The sequence below is a fragment of the Mastomys coucha genome, unplaced genomic scaffold, assembly GCF_008632895.1.
Source record: "Mastomys coucha isolate ucsf_1 unplaced genomic scaffold, UCSF_Mcou_1 pScaffold15, whole genome shotgun sequence".
NCBI classification, from domain to species: domain Eukaryota; kingdom Metazoa; phylum Chordata; class Mammalia; order Rodentia; family Muridae; genus Mastomys; species Mastomys coucha.
Window position 1 is genome coordinate 111,611,811 of NW_022196897.1, and position 24,116 is coordinate 111,635,926.

General features: G+C 40.3%; 2 protein-coding genes across 9 annotated transcripts in view; one reads left to right on the top strand and one right to left on the bottom strand.

The window, feature by feature from the left end:
* Positions 1-24,116, bottom strand: part of Fam227b (family with sequence similarity 227 member B) — a 158,027-nt gene that overhangs the window by 27,050 nt on the left and 106,861 nt on the right. The gene's annotated exons all lie outside the window — the stretch shown is intronic.
* Fgf7 (fibroblast growth factor 7) overlaps positions 14,813-24,116 on the top strand; it is a 64,915-nt gene continuing 55,611 nt past the window's right edge. The window contains exons 1-2 of one of the 2 annotated variants that reach the window (XM_031371773.1): positions 14,813-15,050; positions 15,647-16,204. In XM_031371773.1, the coding sequence (XP_031227633.1) occupies positions 15,919-16,204 (286 nt within the window). In that variant the 5' untranslated portion in view covers positions 14,813-15,050; positions 15,647-15,918. The remainder of the gene's footprint in view (positions 15,051-15,646; positions 16,205-24,116) is intronic. The other variant, XM_031371774.1, reaches the window with a different exon arrangement.

Below are 24,116 nucleotides of genomic sequence, written 5' to 3' on the forward strand. Positions count from 1 at the left end.
AGGACATACCTACACTAACAAGGCACACTTCCACACCTTCCAAATAACTCCACTAACTGAGGACCAAACATCTAAAATGAGCCTTTGGGGTCATTCTCATTGATATCACCAGACTCATCTATATTCTCTACAGATTTTTATATAATGCTTAATGTACAATGAGATTACAGGGCAAGCAAAACCCATGAGAGTGATGGAGAGTGATGGAGAGTGATGTGTACATACATCAGACTTGCTGTCTTTGTTTTTTTTGTTTGTTTGTTTTTTGTTTTTGTTTGTTTGTTTTCAAGACAGGGTTTCTCTGTGTAGCTCTAGATGTCCTGGAATTCACTCTGTAGACCAGGCTGGCTTTGAACTCAGAAATCCACCTGCCTCTGCCTCCTAAGTACCGGGATTAAAGGCGTGTGCCACCACCGCCCGGCTCTGTGTTTGGTTTTGAATGCAAGGGGCTTTAACATATAAATTTGTTCACTTCAGTAGGATAAATGAGAAAATTGAAGAAAATTTTTAAAAATTTATTAATATACTTCATAAAGGAGCAAAGTATACCTTTTGGAATTGATAAATATAATATCCAAAACTAAATATTCTTCCAGTGTCTTTGATAGATCAGCAAACTCAAGGCTGTACATAGAAAATACCCATAGAGAACTAAAGCACTCAGTACAGAGACTGTGGTAGGACTGAAATCCTGAAGAACACGAGGGACAGTTAGGGCTCAATAAGATTCCAGCTGAGTTCCCAGGATGGGTAGAAGATGACCACTCTCACATATAAGAAATGTAACAAATTCCAAGGAGGGTAAATATAAAGACAATCAAGCATACTTGCCTCACACTCAAATAGCTAGAGTTTAGAGATGAGAGGGAAAGCTCCCAGAGTAAGAAAGACACAGCCGTCATCTGCAGAGTAGGTTAAGAGTCTTCAACCAAGGTCACAGATTCGTCTACCTGTAAGCAGCCACACAAAAGCAAAGACAAGATTCACTGGAACTCTAGAAACACGGCTTCTACAAAAATAGCCTTTTAAAGTGAAAATCAAGTACAAAGAAACCCAGATTCAAAGCAAAGTAGGGAATACTTGTCCTTCAAAGCAAAATATGGAGTAGTTCCCTAGTAAGCTTCAGTATATTGATGAAACTTTATCACACTGTCTCCACAGACAAAGGCGCTCAGTGTACAAACCCACCACTGTTCAGTTGCAGTTCTCTGTGCTGCACGGACCCTCCCCTACTGCAGCCCTGGCAATCGCTTTCTGTACCTGGAAGCTTTGCTTTCCTGAGTGTAAGGAACAGAGAGACAGAGTCCCATGCTGTCTGTGGCCCTCTGTGGTTCATTTAATTCAGCAGTACCCTGGGACTGCAGTTACAGACAGCTGTGAGCCTCTATGTTGGTGCTGGGGGTTGAATCTTGGCCCTCTGGAAGAGCCAGTGCTCTTACTGCTGAGTGGTCAGCACCCCAGCCCCTTAGATATGATTCTCACTCTGCTGTAGTAACTCTTTGAAGGAATGTCTACAGTTGGTAAGCCTTTGAAATCATTATTTGCTTGAAGATATTTCAACTTCATCTGAATGACAGCTTGATGTCTATTTTCATTAATATTTTGGCTTTCCTTTAAAAAACATCACACTGCTTCCTGACAACATATCATATATGACTAGATATCCTCAAGAAATAATTTGCTGTAACTTCTAACTTTTGAGATGTTCAGCATTTTCTCTCTACTGCACGAGAGCAGATGTCTCACTGCCATGGAGATCTTTATTGATTTCAGTTTGGCCCTTGGCTGGTCATGCCAATCTAACGGTTTCAGTTTTACTCGATCTTGTAAAGTCTCGTTTCCTTCCTTTCCATCCCATTCTCTTTCTGGAGCAATGGCATGCTCCCTGAGACTGAACTCCCATGCAGAGATACTTGCTTATATATTTGTCTGTATCTTCTGCTTCTCAGTATTGTTGTTCAATGAGGTGACATTCAAAAATCTTTGCTCTTTTGTCTAGTTGTAATAACGCTTTTATCTAGTGACTCTACCAAGTTATTTTTTTGTCCATAACATTAATGATTCCTAAGAACTAGTTTTGACACAATTTCTTTATTAGTATGAGCTTTAGAAAATGTGTTTACACAATTTCAAATAAACTATATAAGTATTACACTGCTATATTTTTCTTTCTGGGAATAGAGAGTGGAGTGGGAAGGCAGGGTGGCTCTTAGCACTAGAATTCATAGTTGCATATGTATTAGAAAGCAAGCAGTGAATATTACTTCAATAAACAAATGCAGAAATTCTCACAAATGTTTGGAACATTTTATATTGCACATAAACAATGATTACAAGAGTCAGTTTCATTCATCATCACACCCTCTCCTCTTCACCTGTACTAACAGTTATGTTCGGAATTATGATTTATTGGCACGTTTCTTTTGATGTGGGCAGTCTTTCTTCTCAGTGGACTTCTCCCCACAGCTAGAGGGTTTCTCTACTGCATTCTCTGCATGTGGCCCAGGGCACAGTTTGAGGTCACTAGATGCTAATATGCTTCCCTCTTGAGGGGGCGGGTCCATTACAGTCACTCCTCACCTCCATCATCAAAATGTTCTGTATTGAAGACAATAGGGCTTAGAGCTCAGACTCTGGACTGGCTTCCATATGTAGATATGTTAATTTATTGCAAACTTTACTATCTGAATTCTTTCTGCTTTGATTCCTCATGTAGAAAATTGTAACCCTCCTGGCTTGAGGGCTGCCTCTTATAACCACACCTCTCTGCCCACCTCCTGCTATTTGCCATGCCTTGCTCCTGGTTCCAGTTACATCGAAAGTCCCGCCTCTACAGAGACCAAAGAAGCTGCTGATTGGGCATATATGCTGACGAACTTGGGGGAGGGGTTTTGCCTCACCTATTCTACCTGTTGCCTTGTAACAAAGACTTCATTAAATTCAAGATGGCTGAGTAATCGCAACTCTTGTCTAATTTTTATAGAGCCTTCCATGTGGGTAAGGTATAATTATGACTATCCTACCTCCTCCCAACTCCATATTCCAGGTAACCCATTCTTTAATCAGAAAATGAAGAAAAATGGGTAGCCATACTGATTTTCCTTTTTCTTTCTTCCTTTCTTCTTTCTTTCTTTCTTTCTTTCTTCCTTCCTTCCTTCCTTTCTTTCTTTTTTTCTTTCTTTCCTTCTTTCTCTCTTTCTCTCTATCTACCTATCACCTATAATCTATCTTCTATCTATATATCCATCTATGTATGTATGTATGTATATATGTATGTATCTGTCTCTCTGTCTGTCCATCCGTTTGTCTGTCTGTCTAACTTCTATCATCTGCCTTCCACAATCTATCAACCCATCTATCTATCACCTATATTTCTTTCTCATTTCCTGAATAAAGATTTTAAAACAGTAGCAACTTAGGAAGAGTACATTGTCCAGCATGCATTAATCGCTCTATCAATATTATGCAGAAACAAGACATGTGTTAAAATCATCTCCTGTTTTTTACTACATTCACTTTGGTTTTCTCTCTTTACTAGGTTTATTGAGGCTGTCTCTCATCTTGTTGAATCTCCTCCCAAGTTCCCTGCCCCTAGGTGGCTCTTGTTCAGCTGCCCCTTGACTGCTGCCTTAGAAGGAGCCACCCTGTGGCTTTTGTTTTTATACCTAGTCCTGTACTTTTTAGATTTCTTCAATGATTAAATAAGTAGTTTATTACTTTTTTTTTATCTATGACAGATATAAAGAGGCTAAGTAATTTGCTTGTGTCCTATAATTATGAACAGTTATTCAAATGTGGGAATGTCTGGCTGTGCTTTAACTGGTTGTGACGTTTTTTCACAGCTAACCCATTCCTTAGAAGAGGATGATGCAGTAGTTCTTGATGACTTTTCAATTTTTTTTTTTTTACTTTTTTTTTTCAATACATGAACTTTGCTGTCTTCTCATTCCCATAGTGCTTTGCATGTGTTATCCAGTTTAGGCCTCTCAGAAATGGACTGTTGCTTAGAGTGACTCATTTTCCATGTTTAGTTTCCAAGCTTTCTCATTGTAAGAAACAGGTTTTCAAGTGTCAACTTGCATTGAACGATGACCCATACCAACCTTCCTTCCATAAACGTTCCTCTTACCATGGAACAAACAAACAAACAAACAAACAATTTTCCAAATTAGACTACACAAGCAACTCTTTAAAATTTTGGATAAAGGACTAAATTACCAGAAGTTGCATCATTATGGGTTATTATTTCAGAATTGTTTGCCTTCTATAATATGCAGTTGTTCTCAGAGGAATATCGATTATAATAGAAAACAGATTGTTTTTTCAAAAAGACTGAATAAAAAGACAAATTATAAAGCTAAGAATATAAGAATAGAAGACTATTCTAAGAATATAGGAATAATCTAAGGAGGTCCCTAAAACCCTGAAAAGAATGGATATGATAGAAAAAATATGCACACAGTGTGTGTGTGTGTGTGTGTGTGAGAGAGAGAGAGAGAGAGAGAGAGAGAGAGAGAGAGAGAGAGAGATGAGAACTTTAAAATGCAGAGGGAAGGAGGAGGTAAACTTGCTGAGCAGCAACAACAAAGACTGCTAGCCTTTGTAAATATTTGGTATCACAAATACATGCCAGAACTTAAAATATGTCTAGCATATAAAGGGAGCAGAAAACAACAAAAAGAGAGCTAGCCTCTCAGTTCAGAAGACACAAACTAAGTCTAAGACAGTGCTCCCAATAAAACTTTATTAAGTCCAAATATGAAATGTTACAGATAACGGCAAAGTAGCCCAAACATTTTATATATTGTATCTCTGAATAATAACTTTTTTGAAGAAAAGTAACAATAGTGATATTTTGATTTTTTGAGTCTGTTATTTGTTTTTTATATTTGATATTTGCTTTAGAAATAAACTATATTGCCAGGCAGTGGTGGCACACGCCTTTAATCCCAGCACTTGGTATACAGAGGCAGGTGGATTTCTAAGTTTGAGGCCAGCCTGGTCTACAGAGTGAGTTCCAGGACAGCCAGGGCTACACAGAGAAACCCTGTCTCGAAAAAACCAAACTAAACCAAACCAAACAGAAATAAACTATATCAATATATAATGATATATCAGCTTGCTGAGTGGAGTAAAAAAGAGTATAAGGAATGGGAAATGCAAGGAAAACAAGGAAAGGATGCAGCATGGATAACTATAATTTTAATTCGTCTGTAACTTTAGTTATATTAAAAACTAAAATTATTGACTTGAATTTTACTGATCCAAGGCATAAATAACATGATGGATATTACCTCAAATATTTCATTTTAAAGCACTTAAAATATACTAAAGTTTCATGTACTAGGGTCTCTTGCTTTGGGTCCATCTCAGCCTTCTTCTAACCCATCTCCATTCCTTTGTGACTCTTCCAGAACCCTAGAACTACTCTCTACCAGGGACTTACATTGTCCAAACTAGGTTGGTAATCAGGGACCTTACAACAACCATACATGGCTAGCATCCAGAGTGGGTTCCAGCAACAACAACAACAACAAACCCAAACAACAGCAATAACAACAACATCAACAACAAAACCAGCACCCACCCAACAAAGACAAGACCAGATATCTACACCAAGAAACACCTCAAATATCGTAATTCCAGATGCCTAGATCCCACTGCAAAAACACGGACATGAATAACCAAGACAGTGTGCCTCCTCCAGAAGCCAGCACACCAACTGCAGCAGGCTCTGAGAGAAGCAATTCAGCTGGAGCACCAGCCAAGGACTTCAAAACAGCAATTGTAAATACATGAGCAGGACCTTAATGAGGATCTGAATAAATGCCTTAATGAGGACCATGAAAACACAAACAGTTGAGTGAAATAATGAAAATAATTCACAGAAATAGAATTTAACAAAGAAATGGAATCACTAAAGAAAACCCAGGTTGGAATAAAGCTAGAAGTAAAAAGTCAACACACGCCCTAGAGGTAAGTCAGCCTCACGATCAGACCAGAGACACAGAAGAGAGAACATCAAGTCTTGAAGATAAGGTAGAAGTAATGGAGAGCTCAGTCAAAAAAAAATGTTAATTCTAAAAGTACTCAGACACAAAACACCCAGGAAATATGGGAAACTATGAAAAGACCAAATCTACAAAAATATATAGAGAGGAAGACAACAAAACCCAGATGAAAGGCACAGAAAAATATTTAAAACAAAACTGTAGAAGGAAATTACCCCAGTCTAAAGAAGGAAGTGCCTGTAAAGGTACAGGAAGCATGCAGAGCAAACAGGACCAGGAAAGAAATTCCATGTGGTGCATAATAATCAAGATGCTAAATATACAGAACAAAGAAAAGATGTTAAAAGCTGCAGGCTTTTAGTGGAGGTTCTGAAAGCCAGGAGGGTCTGGATAGATGCTCTACAAGCTCTAAGGGACCACAGATGCCAGCTCAGACTCCCACACCCAGCAAAACTATTAACCGCAATTGGCAGAGAAAGAAAAACACTTAATGAAAACAAATTAATGTCCACCAATCCAGCTCTACAGAGGGCATCAAAAGAATAACTTCAGTCTGAAGGGGTTTACACCCAATAGGACACAAGAAATAAACAATCCTAGAGCAGTTCATCAAAAGGGAGAGGGGCACATACAGCAAAATAATAGAAATGAACAAACATTGCTCATTAATAACTCTCAGTATGAATGGTCTCAGTCCCACAATAGAAAGACATAGAGTAACAGATTGAATTAGAAAACAGGATCCGTCTTTTGCAACCAAGAAGCACACCTTGCCATCAAAAACAGACACCACACCAACTTAGGGTGAAAGGATAGAAATATATTACAATTAAATGGACCCAAGAAGCAAGTAGGTATACAGCTACTTTAATGTTTGAAAAAGTAGGCTTCAAGCCAATATAACCAGAATATATAAGAGGACACCAAATATTCATTAAAGGAAAAATTCTCCAAGAGGCTGTTACTATTTGAAACATTTATACACCATACACCAAACAAGGCACATAAGTCCATAAGAGAAATGCCACTACAGCTAACATCACAAACCAACTCTACCACAGCAGTGAGAGTGGGTGACTTGAGTTCCTGCTCTAGCAGCCAGGGCATCCTGGGGAGATGCTGGAGTTAAGTAACATCTCAAACCAAATGGGCATGACAGACATCTACAGAATATTTCACCTAAACAATAAAGAATACCCTTTCTCCTCAGTAACTCATGGCATTTTCTCCAAAATTGGGCTCATATTAGGACACAAGGCAAATCTCAACAGATTTAAGAAAACTGAAATAACTCCTGCAGCCTACACGACCCCCGAGGAGGAAGACTGGGTACCCCAGTGGGGATGCAGAAAGCAGTCACACCCATGCAAGCTGAGGGAAAACCATGGCTGCTGAATGAAAACTGGGTCAAGACAGAAACCAAGAAGTAAATTAGAAACTTTTAAGAATTGAATGAAAATAAAAGCACAAATGAAAACATTATTTTTTAAATAATAAGAAAAAAGAGTTTCTCAGTTTGGCATTTGTTACCATTCAAATTGAGTTTGGGTTCAAATTTGTCTTTTGCTTTGTTGATGTTTCCAAGGTTATGCAAAGTAATAGAATGTACCCTTTGCCATAGGAAATTTAAAACTGTTTATGAGGGAAATCAATTTCCAAACATCTTTTAGTAGTTTTGCACCTATGTTATAAATTGAATGTATGTTTTCTGCATTCTTTTACAGATTTGGTTAAGTATGATCTACTATACTATATGTAGAGTGTTTGGCATTAGTGAACAGCAGTTTTAAAAAATTACTTTCCCTCATTTAGGGGCTGGAGAGATGTTTCAGCAGGTAAGAGCACTGGCTACTCTTCCAGAGGATCTGGCTTAGACTCTCAGAACCTATAGGGCTGCTCACAAACATTTGTAACTCCAGTTCTAGAAGAGTCAACACCCCTGGAATCCACAGGCACTAGGCAAATATGTGGTTCACAGACATATATGCAGGCAAAACAACCATACATATATAATAATAACTTAAAAATATGCTTTAATTGTGTGTGTGTGTGTGTGTGTGTGTGTGTGTGTGTATGTATGTTTGTACTGGATGGGATGTGTCGACCGAGGCCAGAAGAAGGTGCTGGATCCCCTGAAGTTGGACTTATAGCTGCTCGTGAGCTTCTTGATGTGAGTGCTGATGTGAGCTGTGCATGAATAATATGTGCTTAACTACTGAGCCACCTCTCCATACCCATTTCTTTAAAAGTACTCTATAATTATGTATGTCAGCAAACTCAGTCAGGCTGGGAAATGAACAGTGGCCATGTGCAGCCCTCACTTTTTACTGCCTCACTCAGGCTGGCCTTGCTCTGGTTCACAGAAAATGCCATGTTTTGCCATTAGATGGAGAAGATTCTTTAGTTTTGTTTTGTTTTTTTTTTTTTTTAAATCATGTTCTTTTCACTGTGTAACCTATTTTAGTTTTACATGCTTATATGTATTATTTTACTATTGTGTTTCTTGATGAATATATTTTCTTATTTAGAAGGAACTGTAAAAATAAAAGCATGTTTATTTTAGGAAAAATGACCAGAGGATATTAGGCATTTCTTAAAAATTCCAACTTTTTTTTTAAAGGAATTTGACTTTCAGTATCACAAGATTGAGCCGAGCACTCGATCAACATCTGACGATAGCTCTAAGATTCAGTAATGGTTTCAAATCAAAGGATTATACAATTTCAGTCCCTTATATTAAAACCATATAACATCATCTGGACTGCTTACATATTCCATTTGCTTTAATACTGGGACCTATCATGCTCTTCTCATCAGAGGCATTCTCAATAATTAAAATGAGGGAAGACTGGTTTTAATGTAGTGTGTGAGTGTGTGGGTGCTGTTTGAGTGGTGTGAATGCCTGTTGTACATGTGTGAATGTGTGTGTGTGTATGTGTGTGTGTGTGTGTGTGTGTGTGTGTGTGTGTGTGTGAGTGGTGTGCATGCCTGTTGTCCTGGTGTGTGTAGAGACAGAGTTTGATGTAAAGTATTGTCTTCTATCACTGTGTACCTCATTTTTGAGACAGGGTCTTCTTTTCTTGAACCTGAGGTTGAAGAAGCCATTTTGCTAGACTAGCTGGCAGTGAGCTCCAGAGATCCATCCTCAGGTACCCACACCAGCGTGTGGAGACCGTCTCATTCTGCCTTATTTGGCTTTTATGTGTGTGACAGGGATCTGAGACCATGCCTTCACACCTGGGCAGGTAGCCCTTTACTCATAGAGCCATCACCAAGGCCACACTCTTACCATTTTAAACAAAATGCATAACACAGCATGGGAACAGTTTTCTTTTTGTACTAAATACTGCCAGATACTGTTAAAATAACGTTTCTGCTTTCACTTTCCACACCCTTGTGCAGCCAGTTCATTTTAAGGAAGTCAGAAGTTCACAGGCAGTGTAGAGGGGGCATCAACACTGCCTTGGATGTGGCCATGGCCCTCCTCACGCCATCTTCCTTAGGGCAACAAGAGCCAGCACTGCGCATCAGTTTTCACAGTCAAGCCTCTGGACCCAGCCTTAACTATTGCAGCACCCGCCACCCAGCTTAGCTTCCCGCGTAGTCTGCACCTTTGTTTCCATTCCTGATGCTACAGTCCTAGTGCACGGAGTGATCTCTGACTTGGGTTTCAACCATAGTCACTGCAGTGGGGGACCTACATTTCAGTCATTTTCCAGATGACCAAAAGGCACGTCTCATGAGGGTTTCAGAATGGTGTCTCACACTCTACAAGTAGAAGCCATAACAGGTAGGCACAAATCTCAAAGCCATGTTGTTTTCACCGTGGAACTTCCGTCTTACTAGCTGTGATCCATTTTATTTCCATTCCCAGGACACAATAAGCTCACTTTCACCTCAGAACTTTGGTTTCCTTTGAAACCTTCATCTAGAACACTCAGCTTTCTGATTTCTTCTTACTGCTCAGCTCCTGGTTTACATAATTTCTCTTACCAAAGACTTTCTGTGACCCCCATTCCAATCACTTTTATCCTTTCTGCCATTTGCTATAATTGTCAGACTACAATTCGGTAAATTCATAACATAGTTTGAAGAATTTTAAATTTAGATTAGTATTTCAGAGAGGTTTTTTTTGTTTGTTTGTTTTTGTTTTGTTTTTACATATAAAATTAAATGAAGCTATTTTGTTACAGACTCAGGGATAGAAAAACTCAAATGGCATTTGTATACTGAGATATTTACAAGTTGAATCATAAGCACACCGCAATGCTGAACATCTGACTCACACTTTGCATTTCATGTGCAGTTAGTATTTAGATGTTACGGCACTGGGCCAAAGGCAAACGCGCTGTTTATAGGATTAAGGACCTCAGGGACTGCTCCATCATGGGTTTCCTCCTGAGTTTAAGTTACTATCTTTGACCAGGTCCATCAAGTTTGGAAAGACAGGTCTGTCTTCCTGTGTACTATTCTTTTTCTTTTTTTCTTTTTTTCTTTTTTTTCTTAGATATTTTCTTTATATCTCTTCTCCTGGGTACCCCTCCAAAAAAAAATTAAAAACAAAAACAAAACCAAAAAACCCTGTTTCCTTCCCCCTCCCCCTGCTCACCAACCCACCCTCTCCCACTTCCTGGCCCTGGCATTCCCCACACTGGATCATAAACTTTCACAAGACCAAGGGCCTCTCTTTCCATTGTTGACCTACTAGGCCATCCTCTGTTATACATATGCTGCTGGAGCCATGAGTCCCACCATGTGTGCTTGGTTGATGGTTTAGTCCCTGGGAGCTCTGAGGGTACTAGTTAGCTCATATTGTTGTTCATCCTAAGGGGCTGCAAACCCTTCAGCTCCTTGGGTCCTTTCTCTAACTCCTTCATTGGGGACCCTGTGCTCAGTCCAATGGATGGTTGTGAGCCTCTACTTCTGTACTACTTACTCTGGCACTCTCAGAGCCTCTAAGGAGACAGCTATATCAGGCTCCTCTCAGCCAACACTTGCTGACATCCACAATAGTGTCTGGGTTTGATGATTGAATATGGAAAGGATTCCCAGGTGGAGCAGTCTCTAGATTGTCCTTCTTTCAGTCTCTGCTCCATAGTTTGTCTCTGCAACTCCTTAGATGGATATTTTGTACCCACTTCTAAGAAGGAACGAAGCATCCACACTTTGGTCTTACTTCTTGAGTTCCTTGTGGTTTGTGGATTGTATTTTGGGTATTCCGAGCTTCTGGGCTAACATCCACTTTTCAGAGACTGTATACCATGTGTGTTCTTTTGTGATTGGGTTACCTCACTCAGGATGATATTCTCCAGATCCATCTATTTCCCTAAGAATTTCATAAATGCATTGTTTTTAATAGCTGAATAGTACTCCACTATGTAGATGTACCACATTTTCTTTATCCATTCTTCTGTTGAGGGACATTTGGATTGTTTCCAGTTTCTGGCTATTGTAAATAAGGCTGCTATTAACATAGTGGATGGAGTATGTGTCCTTATTACATGTTGGAGCATCTTCTAGGTATTTGCCCAGGAGTGGTATAGCTGGGTCCTCTGGTAGTACTATGTCTAATTTCCTGAGGAACCGCCAAACTGATTTCCAGAGTGGTTGTACCAGCTTGCAATTCCACCAGCAATGGAGGAGTGCTCCTCTTTCTTCACCACCTCTCCATCATCTGCTGTCACCTGAGTTTTTGATCTTAGCCATCCTGACTGGTATGAGGTAGAATCTCAGGGTTGTTTTAATTTGCATTTCCCTGATGACTAAGGATGTTGAACATTTCTTTAGGTGCTTCTCAGCCATTTGGTATTTCTCAGTTAAGAATTCTTTGTTTAGCTCTGTACCCCAGTTTTTAATAGGGTTATTTGATTCTCTAGAGCCTAACTTCTTTTTAAATGAACCTAAGTTTCTTCTGTAGTACACACAGTTCCTAATGTCAAGTCTCGTCTGCCAGTTTCATGCCTCTCTTTGCTTGGCCTCTTGCTTGTGATCATTAGCATAGGCCTTTTTTCAGTTCTTGGAATTTAAGCTCTTGGCTTCCCAGCCCCGTACCATCCGCAGATCACTGTTTATGCTGTGCTCTCACTGGAATGCACGCTTTGTAAGGGCAGGGAACACTTCCAGGATGCTCACCATTGTGTCTTCAGAGGGCTGACCCAGCATCCGGCAGTACAGAGTCAGTGGATAAATATTTGTTCAATGGATGAATCAAGATGATAAGTAAGACTGGGTGCACAGTACGATCCAGAGTCAAGGCTTTTTATACATTGAAGCCACACAGGAAATGATGAAGTCAAATCTAGTGTGGGTTAAGTTGTAGTAATGTGGACGGGATAGTCTGCAACAGTCTCAGAGATGTAAGGCACAATATATACACAGTCATTTTTTAAAAGTAGAAATTGGCCTTGTCCCAATTTCAAGAGTCTCTATCCTACCTGGAACCAGAGGACAGATGTCTAGACAGCTTTTGGAAAGTAGCACTACAGCTATATTTGTAGGCCATAAAATGAAGTATTTATAACTGTATTCACTATAATAGTTCCACAGTAAAATATATGGGTAAAAATGAAGTGTTCATAGAAGTTGGTGATGTACATTGAGACATATCCATTCAATGGGATAGCATACACCGTAGCGAGAGTGAGCTTTCGAAATGCTGAGTTAGGAAGTTCATAGAGCAGCTGACTGCATCAAAGAAGTTCTATGAATTTTTCAATGATTTTCAATGCAAATGTATTTTAAATACCTTCTTTTTTTTGTATTTTAAATGCAAATAGTGTGTTTTAAATACAAGTTCCCAAAGCACCATGGGCAAGTACGAGATGCCACTTCTTCTTTTTTTTGAAACACCACTTCTATTTGAAGCTTTCCAGATGATAACATTAATCTTTAAAAGTCAATATTTGAAAGATAGATGCAGATCTTTTTCTTATGGATTTAAAATATACAAGGTGGAGATATTTCCAACGAAGGATGAAGCTACCTTTATCTGGAAAGAGTAAGGAACAGAGAACTCTGTTTCTCCATTCTGCATGTGCTTTACAGTAAGGACAGAGGATGTCTGCCCCCTTGTTAACAGACACAGAGAGCAGCTGCCCCACAGACAACTGAACTGCTAGCCTAATGAGAACCACTTCTAACAAGTAAGGGTCTCAAGGACAGGAATGAAATTCTCCACCCCATCTTGGGCCCATCACTGGGAAGTAATCAATAACTTCAAATAAAATCAAAGGAATTTAAACTGATACAATTTCCTGCCTGACTGTAACCTGCTCAGTGACATTACTCCGATAGTCATTTTATACCTTGTTCTCAACATTGTGGGCACTCCCTCCCCTGCACATTGTAAAGAGAGATTGAGAGTTCTGTAGTGAGCACTGAGAACTGACTGCATAACCTCCATTTCTCTAGATGGATCGTCAACTCATAAGAATTCTGAATCTGCTCATTACTAATACCCCCTGGACTGTGTGATATCACTAAGAACATCATCATGCCTTCTGTCCTTTCCTCTTCCTCATTGGGAGAAAAATCATGGGATGTTCTGAACTCTCTAGCTTTAAATAGATGCAGCTATAGAACAGCACACCCTCCTCTGCTTTTAAAACCTAGTGCTTCAATATTTCATGAATTGAAGACAACTGTGCATGTTTGAAATATGGTGTGCTGCTGACTCTGTCCTCTGTAAGCACAATGAGGAAGGGAAGCTCAATCGCATCCAAATGCGCATCCAATTTAGTTCTCTGTCTCTATTTGGTCTACCTGCACCACCTGGTGGTAGTGTATGTTAAGTGCGAAGTTGTGTGTGTGTGTGTGTGTGTGTGTGTATGTGTGTGTGTGTGTGTGTGTGTACTCGTATACATGTCTGTGTGTGTATGTGTGTGTTGCAGGTACATGGAAAAGAGAACTTTAACATATGTATCCTTAAATATTCATTTAGGTTGGTGATACAATGGCTCCATACTAAATATAAAATACAGTTACAATCTTGCTCAGTACAGGATAGGCACAAACTCATTTTGGAAAGCAAAAGGACTCTCCTATTCCATTAGCTATTGGCCTTATTATAATTGCTGGATTTATCAGTTTTTTTTTATGCTATTGCTCTCAGGGAGACAAAAGTCAAACACCAAGGTGAAACCATTTTTCAGTTTTGCAAATCATATGTTCTCTGCCTCTGTGGGTCATCGTTGAAATAAATCACAAGACAGGATATTAAAATGGCAGCACCGCCCTGACCTGATTAGACAAGGCCCTTGATTTGATACCTGAAGCAGCAGCTGAGCCATAGGGAAGTAACTGACTGATCCAGGGCCACACTGTTTGTTAGAATCCCCAATCCAATAAGAAAGTAGATCTTCTTAGCCTAAAGACTCACACAATGGTGCAATATCTGTGAAAAGATATGTCCCTGCCTAGGAATCCCTGCTTCCAGCCCCTGAGCCTTGGGGTTCTCTAGTGCTCTGAATAGGAAGGACTAACAACATACCCTCACTTACCAACCTCCTCTGCCCCAATGTATTGTAAAGATCATCTAACTATTAAAAAGCCCTTATATATGTTCTAGGAAATGTTTTCCACAGGCTGTACAACTTCTGTGTTTACAAGGTCTAACATTTCCCTTTCTCTTTGTAACTGCTTGAGAATCAGAGGTCTGTTTCCACAGAGTGAATGCTCACTTGTGGATTTAAACCGAAGCTGTGTCCATAGCTCCCCCTTATGACCACTCAACAGTATACAAGCCTCCTGCTGTTTTAGACAACGAACAGCTCACTGGTTAAGTTTTAATTGCTTCCAATGAGGTCAGCAAAGGTATTTATTGAAAATCTCTGAATAAAAGGCTCCACGCACTCGCACAAGCGCACGCGCTCACACACGGAGAGAATCCTTTTGCCTGTTGATTTATGGAAACAATTATGATTCTGCTGGAGGATTTCTCAGCTGAGAAATAGTTTGTAGCTACAGTAGAGAGGCTCAAGTTGCACGAGGCAGACAGCAGACACGGAACTCTTGTGTACCCAGCTGTTCCAAACAGAACAAGTAAGTTACTGTTATTTGTCTTTCAAACAATGCTGACTCTTTTCTGAAAGATTTTTTTTCTCTTTCTGTGGTTATTGTACTGAGGTGGGGGGGAAGACCTTTGAGCTGGGAAAATATGTACAGAAATTGTATTGTAGTATATATGTATAGAAAGAGACGCTTGAAGTTCTCCAGGGCAATCCTGACACTTAACTTGAAAAATCTGGGCAGTTTAAGGGAAAATAATTATGAAGCACAAATGCAAAAGCGTATACTAATGAATTCCAGGGAGAACGCTTCAATTTTGTCAATAGCGGCCGTAAAACTTGATTTAACTCAATAGCTGTGAGTACACGGTGTTTCCTGACAAGATAGCAACTGGAATGAATGGTGTGGTTTTCTTGTGATGTCTCTTCATGAATGCATAGCTCTTCTGAATCTATGTGCAGAGTGGCAGAGATGTTCACATCCTCTGTGGAAGCTGTTCTAAATGTGCTTTCAACATTTAACTACACTGAGATCTTAGACTATTTACCTACTGAAATTTATACATACGATTTTTTTTTTATCTCCCTCTCTTCTCCCCCTCCCTGTTCCTAATCTCTCATTTCGAACAGAAGTCAAGGAGCAAACACACTGCAGCCACTGGCCTTGTCTCGACCTGTTTCTATAAGGATATACCTATCAACTGTTCCTGAAGGAGGGAGGAATCCTGTTATTGGTGTCAGAAGCTAAGAGATAAGGTTAACAGTTTGGAAAGAGTGACGACTTTGTCTCAAATCAATCTCCAGTTCACAGATAGGAGGAGGCCCATGACCTAGGAGTAGCAATCAACGCAAGATTCAATTCTCATTATGTTATTCATGAACACCCGGGCCACTACACTATAATGCGCAAATGGATACTGACAGGGATCCTGCCAACTCTGCTCTACAGATCATGCTTCCACCTCGTCTGTCTAGTGGGCACTATATCTCTAGCTTGCAATGACATGAGTCCGGAGCAAACGGCTACGAGTGTGAACTGTTCTAGCCCTGAGCGACACACTAGAAGTTATGACTACATGGAAGGAGGGGATATAAGGGTGAGAAGACTATTCTGTCGCACCCAGTGGTACCTGAGGATTGACAAACGAGGCAAAGTGAAAGGGACCCAGGAGATGAAGAACAGCTACAGTAAGTGATGCCTTTAATCACAGCCCTGCTTAGCTCTTTATGGTTCACTTTCTGGTGCCATGTTCTTTCCTATAGGGGCAAAAATCAGTGTACTATATATCAAGTCCTAATTTTTCTACCTTGGGATTTTTTGCACTAAATCCCTAAAAGATCTCTGGTAATAGGGTAAGTGTACTCACCTTCTGGTTGGAATTGATGTGGTTGGAAAAGACTCTGTGGCTTAAATCCAAACTACTCTTTAGTAAGAAAACATGTCAGTGGGTACTCATGCTGATGTGTGATTGTTTTCCTAGCAAAGCTCAGTAGCAGTTTGCACAGAGTTCTCAGTATGTGTTCACCTAACTACCAGCCATTAGTTTGAGGAGCAGAGGGTGTATCTGCCTTTATCAGTTGTGCTGCCTTTGAAAGGATTCTGCCATGGTACTAACCGGTTAAGAATCTACTTTCTGAGCACCATCAACTGTGTGCTTCTAAAACAGAAGGGCGTCTGTAATGCCCTTGACCATCTTTAGTCTAATGAGTTTGTATTAGAGTCCTTAACTTCCCACCCAATGGTAACAGACCTTTCTAGCAGTTTCTTTATCAAGAGTCTGAACATAAATCTGAGGAAGCAGAGCTGAGTTAGAAGGCAGTGTCCGACACTTGCATCTGGAGCACCCCACTTTCCCATCAAGACTCAGTTGACATTTTACCTTAAAATGTCAGGGCTTGGGTTTTCATTTGATGGTTACAATTAATAACTAGTCTTAGTATTATTAAAATTCAATGGCGTAAAACACACACTCAACATTTACCTTAGGTATTTAAAACCCACATGTGGAAATAGGTTTGTTAGCACTAATGACACGTGGGTGGTGTTGACACTATATGTTTGATAGTACATGTGGCAGTATAGTTGGAGAAGTGTACATGGAGACACTAGCCACTTCTATATGGCCATTTCATTTAATTTGTTAATCAGTGAGCTTTATCATGGATAATAGAATCATGGGAATAGCTACAACATGTGTCCCGTCCCTGTCTGTTAATGACTTTGGGGCATTTCCTTAGTGTTCCCAATCTTCAACTTGTAAACATGGATGCATTTTTAAAAACACTTTCTCCTTCTCACAGCCTATTCTGTTCTAAATCAGGGAATGTACCACATAATGTAAAGCCTCAATACTCATTACCTAATTGTCACCAAAAAGTGAGGGAAAGTGCCTGGTATCTCTCCAGAGTAACCATGCAGTCAAGGCTAATTTCAAATTTTATAACAAGGTTATTATCATAGCTCAACTGTAGACTTCTTTTTACTTAGTGACTAATCCCTTTGGATGCTTTTTACTAACTCATAAAAAAGGTAAAGTAATAATGGGTGGGAACATTCAGTGAAAATGAGTACTATGATTATTTGAGATTAAAGTAGTTACAACTGGAACACATACATATATGTGAATTTTATTTTGTTTGTGTTAAATTCCTAGAGCTCATGAATTTCAGGTATTTGTACACGTTTACAAACTGGTAAAATCACTTTATAATTTGAAACATGGTTTAGTGCTAAACCTGAGAATCCCTGAAGTGTGTTTGGCAAATCCCCTTTCCCCTGAAGCAAACTTTATAGTAATGAGAAAGACAAAAGTCTCACCCCAAATCACGGTGTTGGGATATCAGAGTGTCTTGTATTCAGGAAGACTTGACATCGTTTATACAAATAAATTTCATACAAGCCTTTTAATAGTCTAGATTTATACACTTTCTTGGTATAGTACAATCTCCAGGAGAGAGAAAAACCTCATGAGAACCTCTCAGGTAAACTATAAAATGGTTACCATTGTCCTGCCATCCTACTGAAAAGACAAGATAAGAATTCTCCCAAGTTAGACTGATGTGAAGGTACTTTTGTGTGTAGGAAATCCAAGAGTCAGAAGAATAAAGGAGAATGATGTTTAGGAGAAAATTCTGATAATCATTGCCTGTTAGTTGAGACACACTTGCTCATTTTAAGAATGAACAGAAGCAGATTACGTATATGAGGCTGGAGCTCCTGAGTCAGGGAATTCTGGTTCAAACAGTGTGCCCAGGAGAACTTGTTCACTGTAACCAATGGCATGAGAAATGCAGTCACAAAAGCTCAGGGTGGTTTCACAGTCTTCAGAGATAGCTCAATATCCAACGGAGGAGGTTCCCCTCCAGCTATCATTAGAATGACAGTTAACAGTGACTGGATTCAAATGAGTAGGGTTCAGAAAGAAATAAAGCTCAGGATCGAATCCCAGACATCCTTCTTGTGGTTCTGATATCTTCCACTTTTAAGCAGGTCCTTAAACTTCTCTGGAGGCCCTTTACAATGGCAATGGTTTTCATTGGCTTCTCATTAGCCACTCTCATGGCTTTTGTTTGAGTGAAAGGAAACTTGACCGGAGGGTATGGATGAGACTTGGCAGGCTGCTTGCTTCCCCAGTGAAGCATGGAACCCTGGGGTCATACACATGCTAGGCACACCTGCTACCCACTGAAGCACATACTAACCTGAGAATATGCTTTGTAAAACACTGGTAGATATGGACGGCATTGCAGAAACAGGTGAATGATCTGGGAGTATACTGTGTTTCCAAGGTGTTGGGCTGGGCTGGGTGTACTAGAGCAGAGAGGAAGAGAGAGGAGTGGTGGACTGCTGCTAGCGCTCATGCCTCAAATCTTCAGGGAAACTGAAACTTCACTTCAGGTATCGTGGTGTTTGGAGCCCTTGCTTTAGTCTCCTCCATCAAGTTTAGACCAGATGTAAATTGTATATCAGAAAGAAGGCAGACAAACCCAGTCCTCCAATCAGTTCACTAAGGATTTGGAAATTCAGGAGGAGCCAAGAGAAGTAGACCACAGTTGCAGCTCTTTAGGACAGCCAGGGGGGAACCACATGCTTCTCTCTTCTCTCTGGTGCCCCTCATTTTCATTCAGCTCTACTGATGAAACTGGAATGTAACAAGAGGAAGAGATGCAGGAGAAGTTCTTATACAAGGAGAGCATTGGTAGGCAGGATCATGGAGGGACAGGAATGAATGGTCAGTGCTTCAAGTGCTTCTGTTGTAAGGACTGTCCCCTTGGAGACAAGGCCAGAGGCTGGATTTAGATAATTATTGGAGTGGCCAGCTCATCAGCAGACAGAGGCAATCACTCCACACCTGACAAGAATAACGCTGCTGTTTAGCTGGGAGCTGAGGTGCTGAGTGAGAGATGGCAGCAGTAAGAGACAGATGTGGGATGGAGGACCCAGGGCCTTAGGATCATTTTCCTGCTTTGTTTGTATTCAGTAACTACAATATTGTGTTCTCAACAATAGTTAACACCATCCATTCTTCTGGAGAACTCCTTGATGACCAGAGCCTCTAATTCTGGAGGAAGCTCATCTTCCCTTTTGAGTATTGTTAGTCGCGTAGTAAGAAAGGGTTATTTATTCTGAGAGTTGGCCAATGGCTTGGCAACATCCTCTTTTGGATTGGTAGGCTGTGATGGGATGTGGCCTCCCAGTTGGCAGAACACAAATAAACACAGCATTGTTGGATTTGACTTTGGCCTTAGAATCTCCAGCAACTCAATTGTCAACAATTCTTTGGATGGGATTCTGTCTGCACTAGTCTCTATAGTACCCCCAAGTACACACAACATCTTAGAATACCGGAAGTGTAAATGTACTTGTGTCCCAAAGAGTTCTTAGTAATTTTTCTGGAAGAACAACCCAGAGTGTCAAAATAAACAAAATTATAAATGTAACACCTTCCTTTTAAAAAGAAGACAAGGATCATGTCACACTTGTGGACTATGGGGGACATGTGTAAAACAAAATCCTAGACATGATCAACAAGCTGGAATTGTCTAGAACTGGTGACTGGGATTCCTTATTAAAGGAATTTCAAGTCTTTAAAATATGAAGGATGAATAAATTGTTGGGGGCAGACTTAGAAATGTTGGCTAGTCTATGAAAACTCTGATATTATTTTTTTCATATTATAATCTTTAGTTATGGCAAGTATCTGCAACTTACTAAATGGTGCATACTTCATTAGCTCAAATATGTTCTCATAACATCTCTTCACTTAAAATAACCAGTTGTTCATATTTATTTTTCTTAGTTTTAATTCTATGTGTCAGTGCCGACGTCTAGTGGAGGGCACAGGTGTTATGAACCCCTCAGGGCAGAGTTACAGGAAAGTTGTGAGTTGCTCCATATGGGTTTTAAAAATCCAACTCAGGCTTTTGCAAGAGCAGCCCATGCTCTTAATCACAGAGCAGTCTCTCCAGCTCCACACTGACTATCTCTATGTTACTGTCATTTCTGCACTGGTCCAGATCAGATGGCCTTTTTCCTAAGGCTAAGCTGTGTAAGATCTCTGCAGCCTGTGGATTAGGAGAACCAAAGGCCAGAGTGACCCGAGGGAGAGAGGGAGGGGGATGTTAGACATGGGGAAGGACCTTCTCACTCTAGATTTGTTTCTTCTTCTATTTCTCAATCTTGGCTGGATATTGTATTCATCTGGGACCTGTAAAAATTAAAGATGCCAGATCCCATCCACAAAGACTCATTAAGTTGATCTAGGGTGCTGTCTGGGCAGCAGGAATTTTAAAAGCTCTCTAGATGATTCTGAGATGCTTCCAAGGCTGAGAACTATTATACTATGGGAATCACATTAGAGTACTGGATGAATTGTAGCTCAGTTGAATCAGAATCTCACCAGGAGGGAGGAGGCTGGAAATTAGTATTCCGTATAGCTTTCCAGCTAGAGATGAATGCATGGCTAGGGTTGTAAACTGTTACTTAGGGGCAGGATAGAAGTGGTGGGTAGGTGATGGGATGCAGACTGAGCCATCTCAGGGATGCTTGTAAACATTTTGGAGCCCTTGCATTTAGAGGGCTTCAAAGTTAACGTGTCCCCCCCCCAACTACTACCAATGGACTGGAGGAATGCATCTCTGAATTATGAATCAAGGACTTCTTCTAGACCACTTGGACTAATCTCAATGGCGTCAGCATGTGCTGAACGGGCCTGACACACATGGAAGGACAGCCCCGGGGCATGATATAAGAAGGTTGCTTAATCAGATGACACAGCTGCATTGTGACAGGTGCTGGAGCAGGGGGCCAGGGGAGGTGCAGACATCAGTGTCTGTGCTTCTAACTGTGAACTCAGACACTTCTAAATTAGGCTTTCATATCTCATAGCCATGCTACTAAATTCAAAGGTAAGAGACTGAAAAAGACAGTGGGTAACCTAGAAAACCCAGCAGGGACAGAACCACAGATCCCCAAAGGATGTTTCCAGTCTAGTGGAAAGGCCTGGAAGCTAGGTGCTTGTCCTCTTGGCAAGGCTGGGATTATAGCAACATGAAGGCTGCACTTTGGTTACTTTTGTTTTGTTCTGTTTTGTTTTTGGAGTAAATAGTTTTGGTAGCATGGTAACATCTGTAGCATTGTTATGGAACAACAAAGTATTTCTACATTTAAATTTTACATGTGGCTCATAACACACAGAAAAAAGTCAAGACAATCAATAGCCAATCTTCCTGCACTCCAAGCAGGTTGAAAATAAAAACCCTCTTCTATGCACAGGCTCTGAAAAGCCGTGTTAAAGGTCACTGAACAGCGGATGGAGAGATGGCTCAATAGTTCCACACAGGCACTGCTTTCTGCAGAGGACCTGAATTCAGTTCTCAGTACCCATGTGGGGTACCTCTAGCTCCAGGCACTGCAACAGCCTCTTTCTGGGTTGTTAGGCTACCTGTACTTACGTGTGCACTTGTCTCCTTCACCACAGTCACATAATTAAAAACAAAAAGTCACTGAACATGTAAGAAATTCTTGACCAAGGTTCATCTCTGCATTTGAACTTATCTGTAGACCTACCCTAGGTAGCGAAATAATTCAATATTTTTAAATACCATGCTTCAACTTTCTTAAGTGGCATATTTTTCATTTTCTATTATATTTCTCATTTTATGTTTGTTTTTGAATTTTGGATGCAATTACGGATATGTTGACAGAAATATTTGAGACGAAACTCAGAATCAACTCAGTCTGCATATTTTCCTTAAGGCAGTCAGTGTTTCCAAATTGTATTTCTTAGAACACTGGTGTCCCTTGAGATATTAATGGTGTTTCCTCAAGCTGTTTCTCTGGCTTGCTGAGTGGGAACTACTCGGTTAATAATGCTGAATTAGTCTCTTGCAGCACTGTGTTATACTATGGTCAGCCTCAACTTCAAGGGAATAGTCTATGGGGGTTTCCATACAGGCTTGATGACAGAACGCTCCTTTGTCCCCCATTTATTCCCCTGCTCTTATTCTCGGTAGAACATTTAAATTTCATTAATTTTTAACTTGAGAGCAAACTGGGATCCATCTTTGGAGTAGTCAAGAACTAAACCAACCTATTACTCAGCTGTTTGTCTGGAATAAAAAGGCCACACAACTGGCCCAAAGTGCCCCATGATTTCAGAACCACTGGAACCCAGCAGCTATGTGGATACCGAAGCTTGCTTGTTAGTCTGCATTAAGACAGTGTTCTGCAGAATGATGAAGGTCTACATCCAGAGATTTCCAGTGGGGTTTAAGCCTGATTGGAAGTTCTGTCTGGGCTCTAGGCAGCACTATGGATGGCACTGTTTTCCTGATAGGAAATGATGTCCGTGGCTATGCCTAGGCAGCCACCAAACTACAGAATTGTTTCTCACATAGTCACTGAAAATGCTTCAGGATTGCAAGTGATTGAAAAATTCTCATCACATGGACTCATGTGCAAACAATAGACTTTTATTTTACTTATCAAAAAAGTGGTTCAAGCAAAAGCTGTTATTTCTATTCTATCAAGTTACAAGTTTCATTAACTGACAAAAAGGTATTTAGAAATCTGAATTATAGGATCTTATAGGAAATCTTATAGGGCCACTCATACGAGGCTTCTAAAGGGTAAAGGGCCAGAGGCCCACCTAGCCTCTCCACACCTCAGGGGTTTTACGAGCTGTACACAGGGGCACCTGCTCATCACTGCTCTTTCTGTGTGTAGCTGGCACTCACACTGGAGTGCTCTCAGCCTCCTTTTTAGCCCTCTGGCCCAGGGTGCTGCATTTAGCCAGTAGAAGAAGGCAGAAAGATTTGAGTCGTTAAATAGATTTTTCATTTAACTGATTATATGTTTAAAATCAGGTATAAGTAAAAATATGTTGTTAAATCATCAAGAAAATTGATGTGAACAGGAACTAAAAGCCTTGCTAAAAGAAAGGAAAACACATCTCATTTTTTTTCTTATTTTCTATCCTTCAGAAATAAAATTACTCCCACAAACAATTTGGCAAAGTTTTTTTTCTATGTAATTTGAAGGGGCCAGTGGATGTTTGTTTGTTATCAAGGCCGACTCCATAAGCAGGCACAGATAGTATTGGTGACACTAGGGGATTAGATATCAGGGCAATGTGAAGACTAAGCCTTGAAGAGCTGTGGTCCATCCCAACATTTGTTCTTATTTTTATCAACAAGTATACACAGAAGAAATAATTCATAATTGATGTTGGCTTAAGGAACATCTGTATTGAAAGGAGGCAGAGTGGAAACTGAGAAAACCTTTAAAATTGAAATAAGGTGTGCTAGCAGAAAACAAGCCTGAGAGTGGTTATTTAGGGTAGGAATCTGCCTCTTAGTGAGAACGGTCCTTGTACTCACTGGTTTTGTGTCAATTTGACACACACTAGAATCATCAGGGAAGAGAAAATACCAACTGAGGAACTATCTCCATCTGATTGGCTATGAGCGTGTCCCTGGGGCAGTTCCTTGATTAATGATTGATGTAGGGAGGGCCCAGTTCACTGTGGATAGTGCCCCCATGGCAGGTGGTCCTTGGCTATATAAGAAAGCAAAAAACTGGGGAAGCCAGTAGGCCACA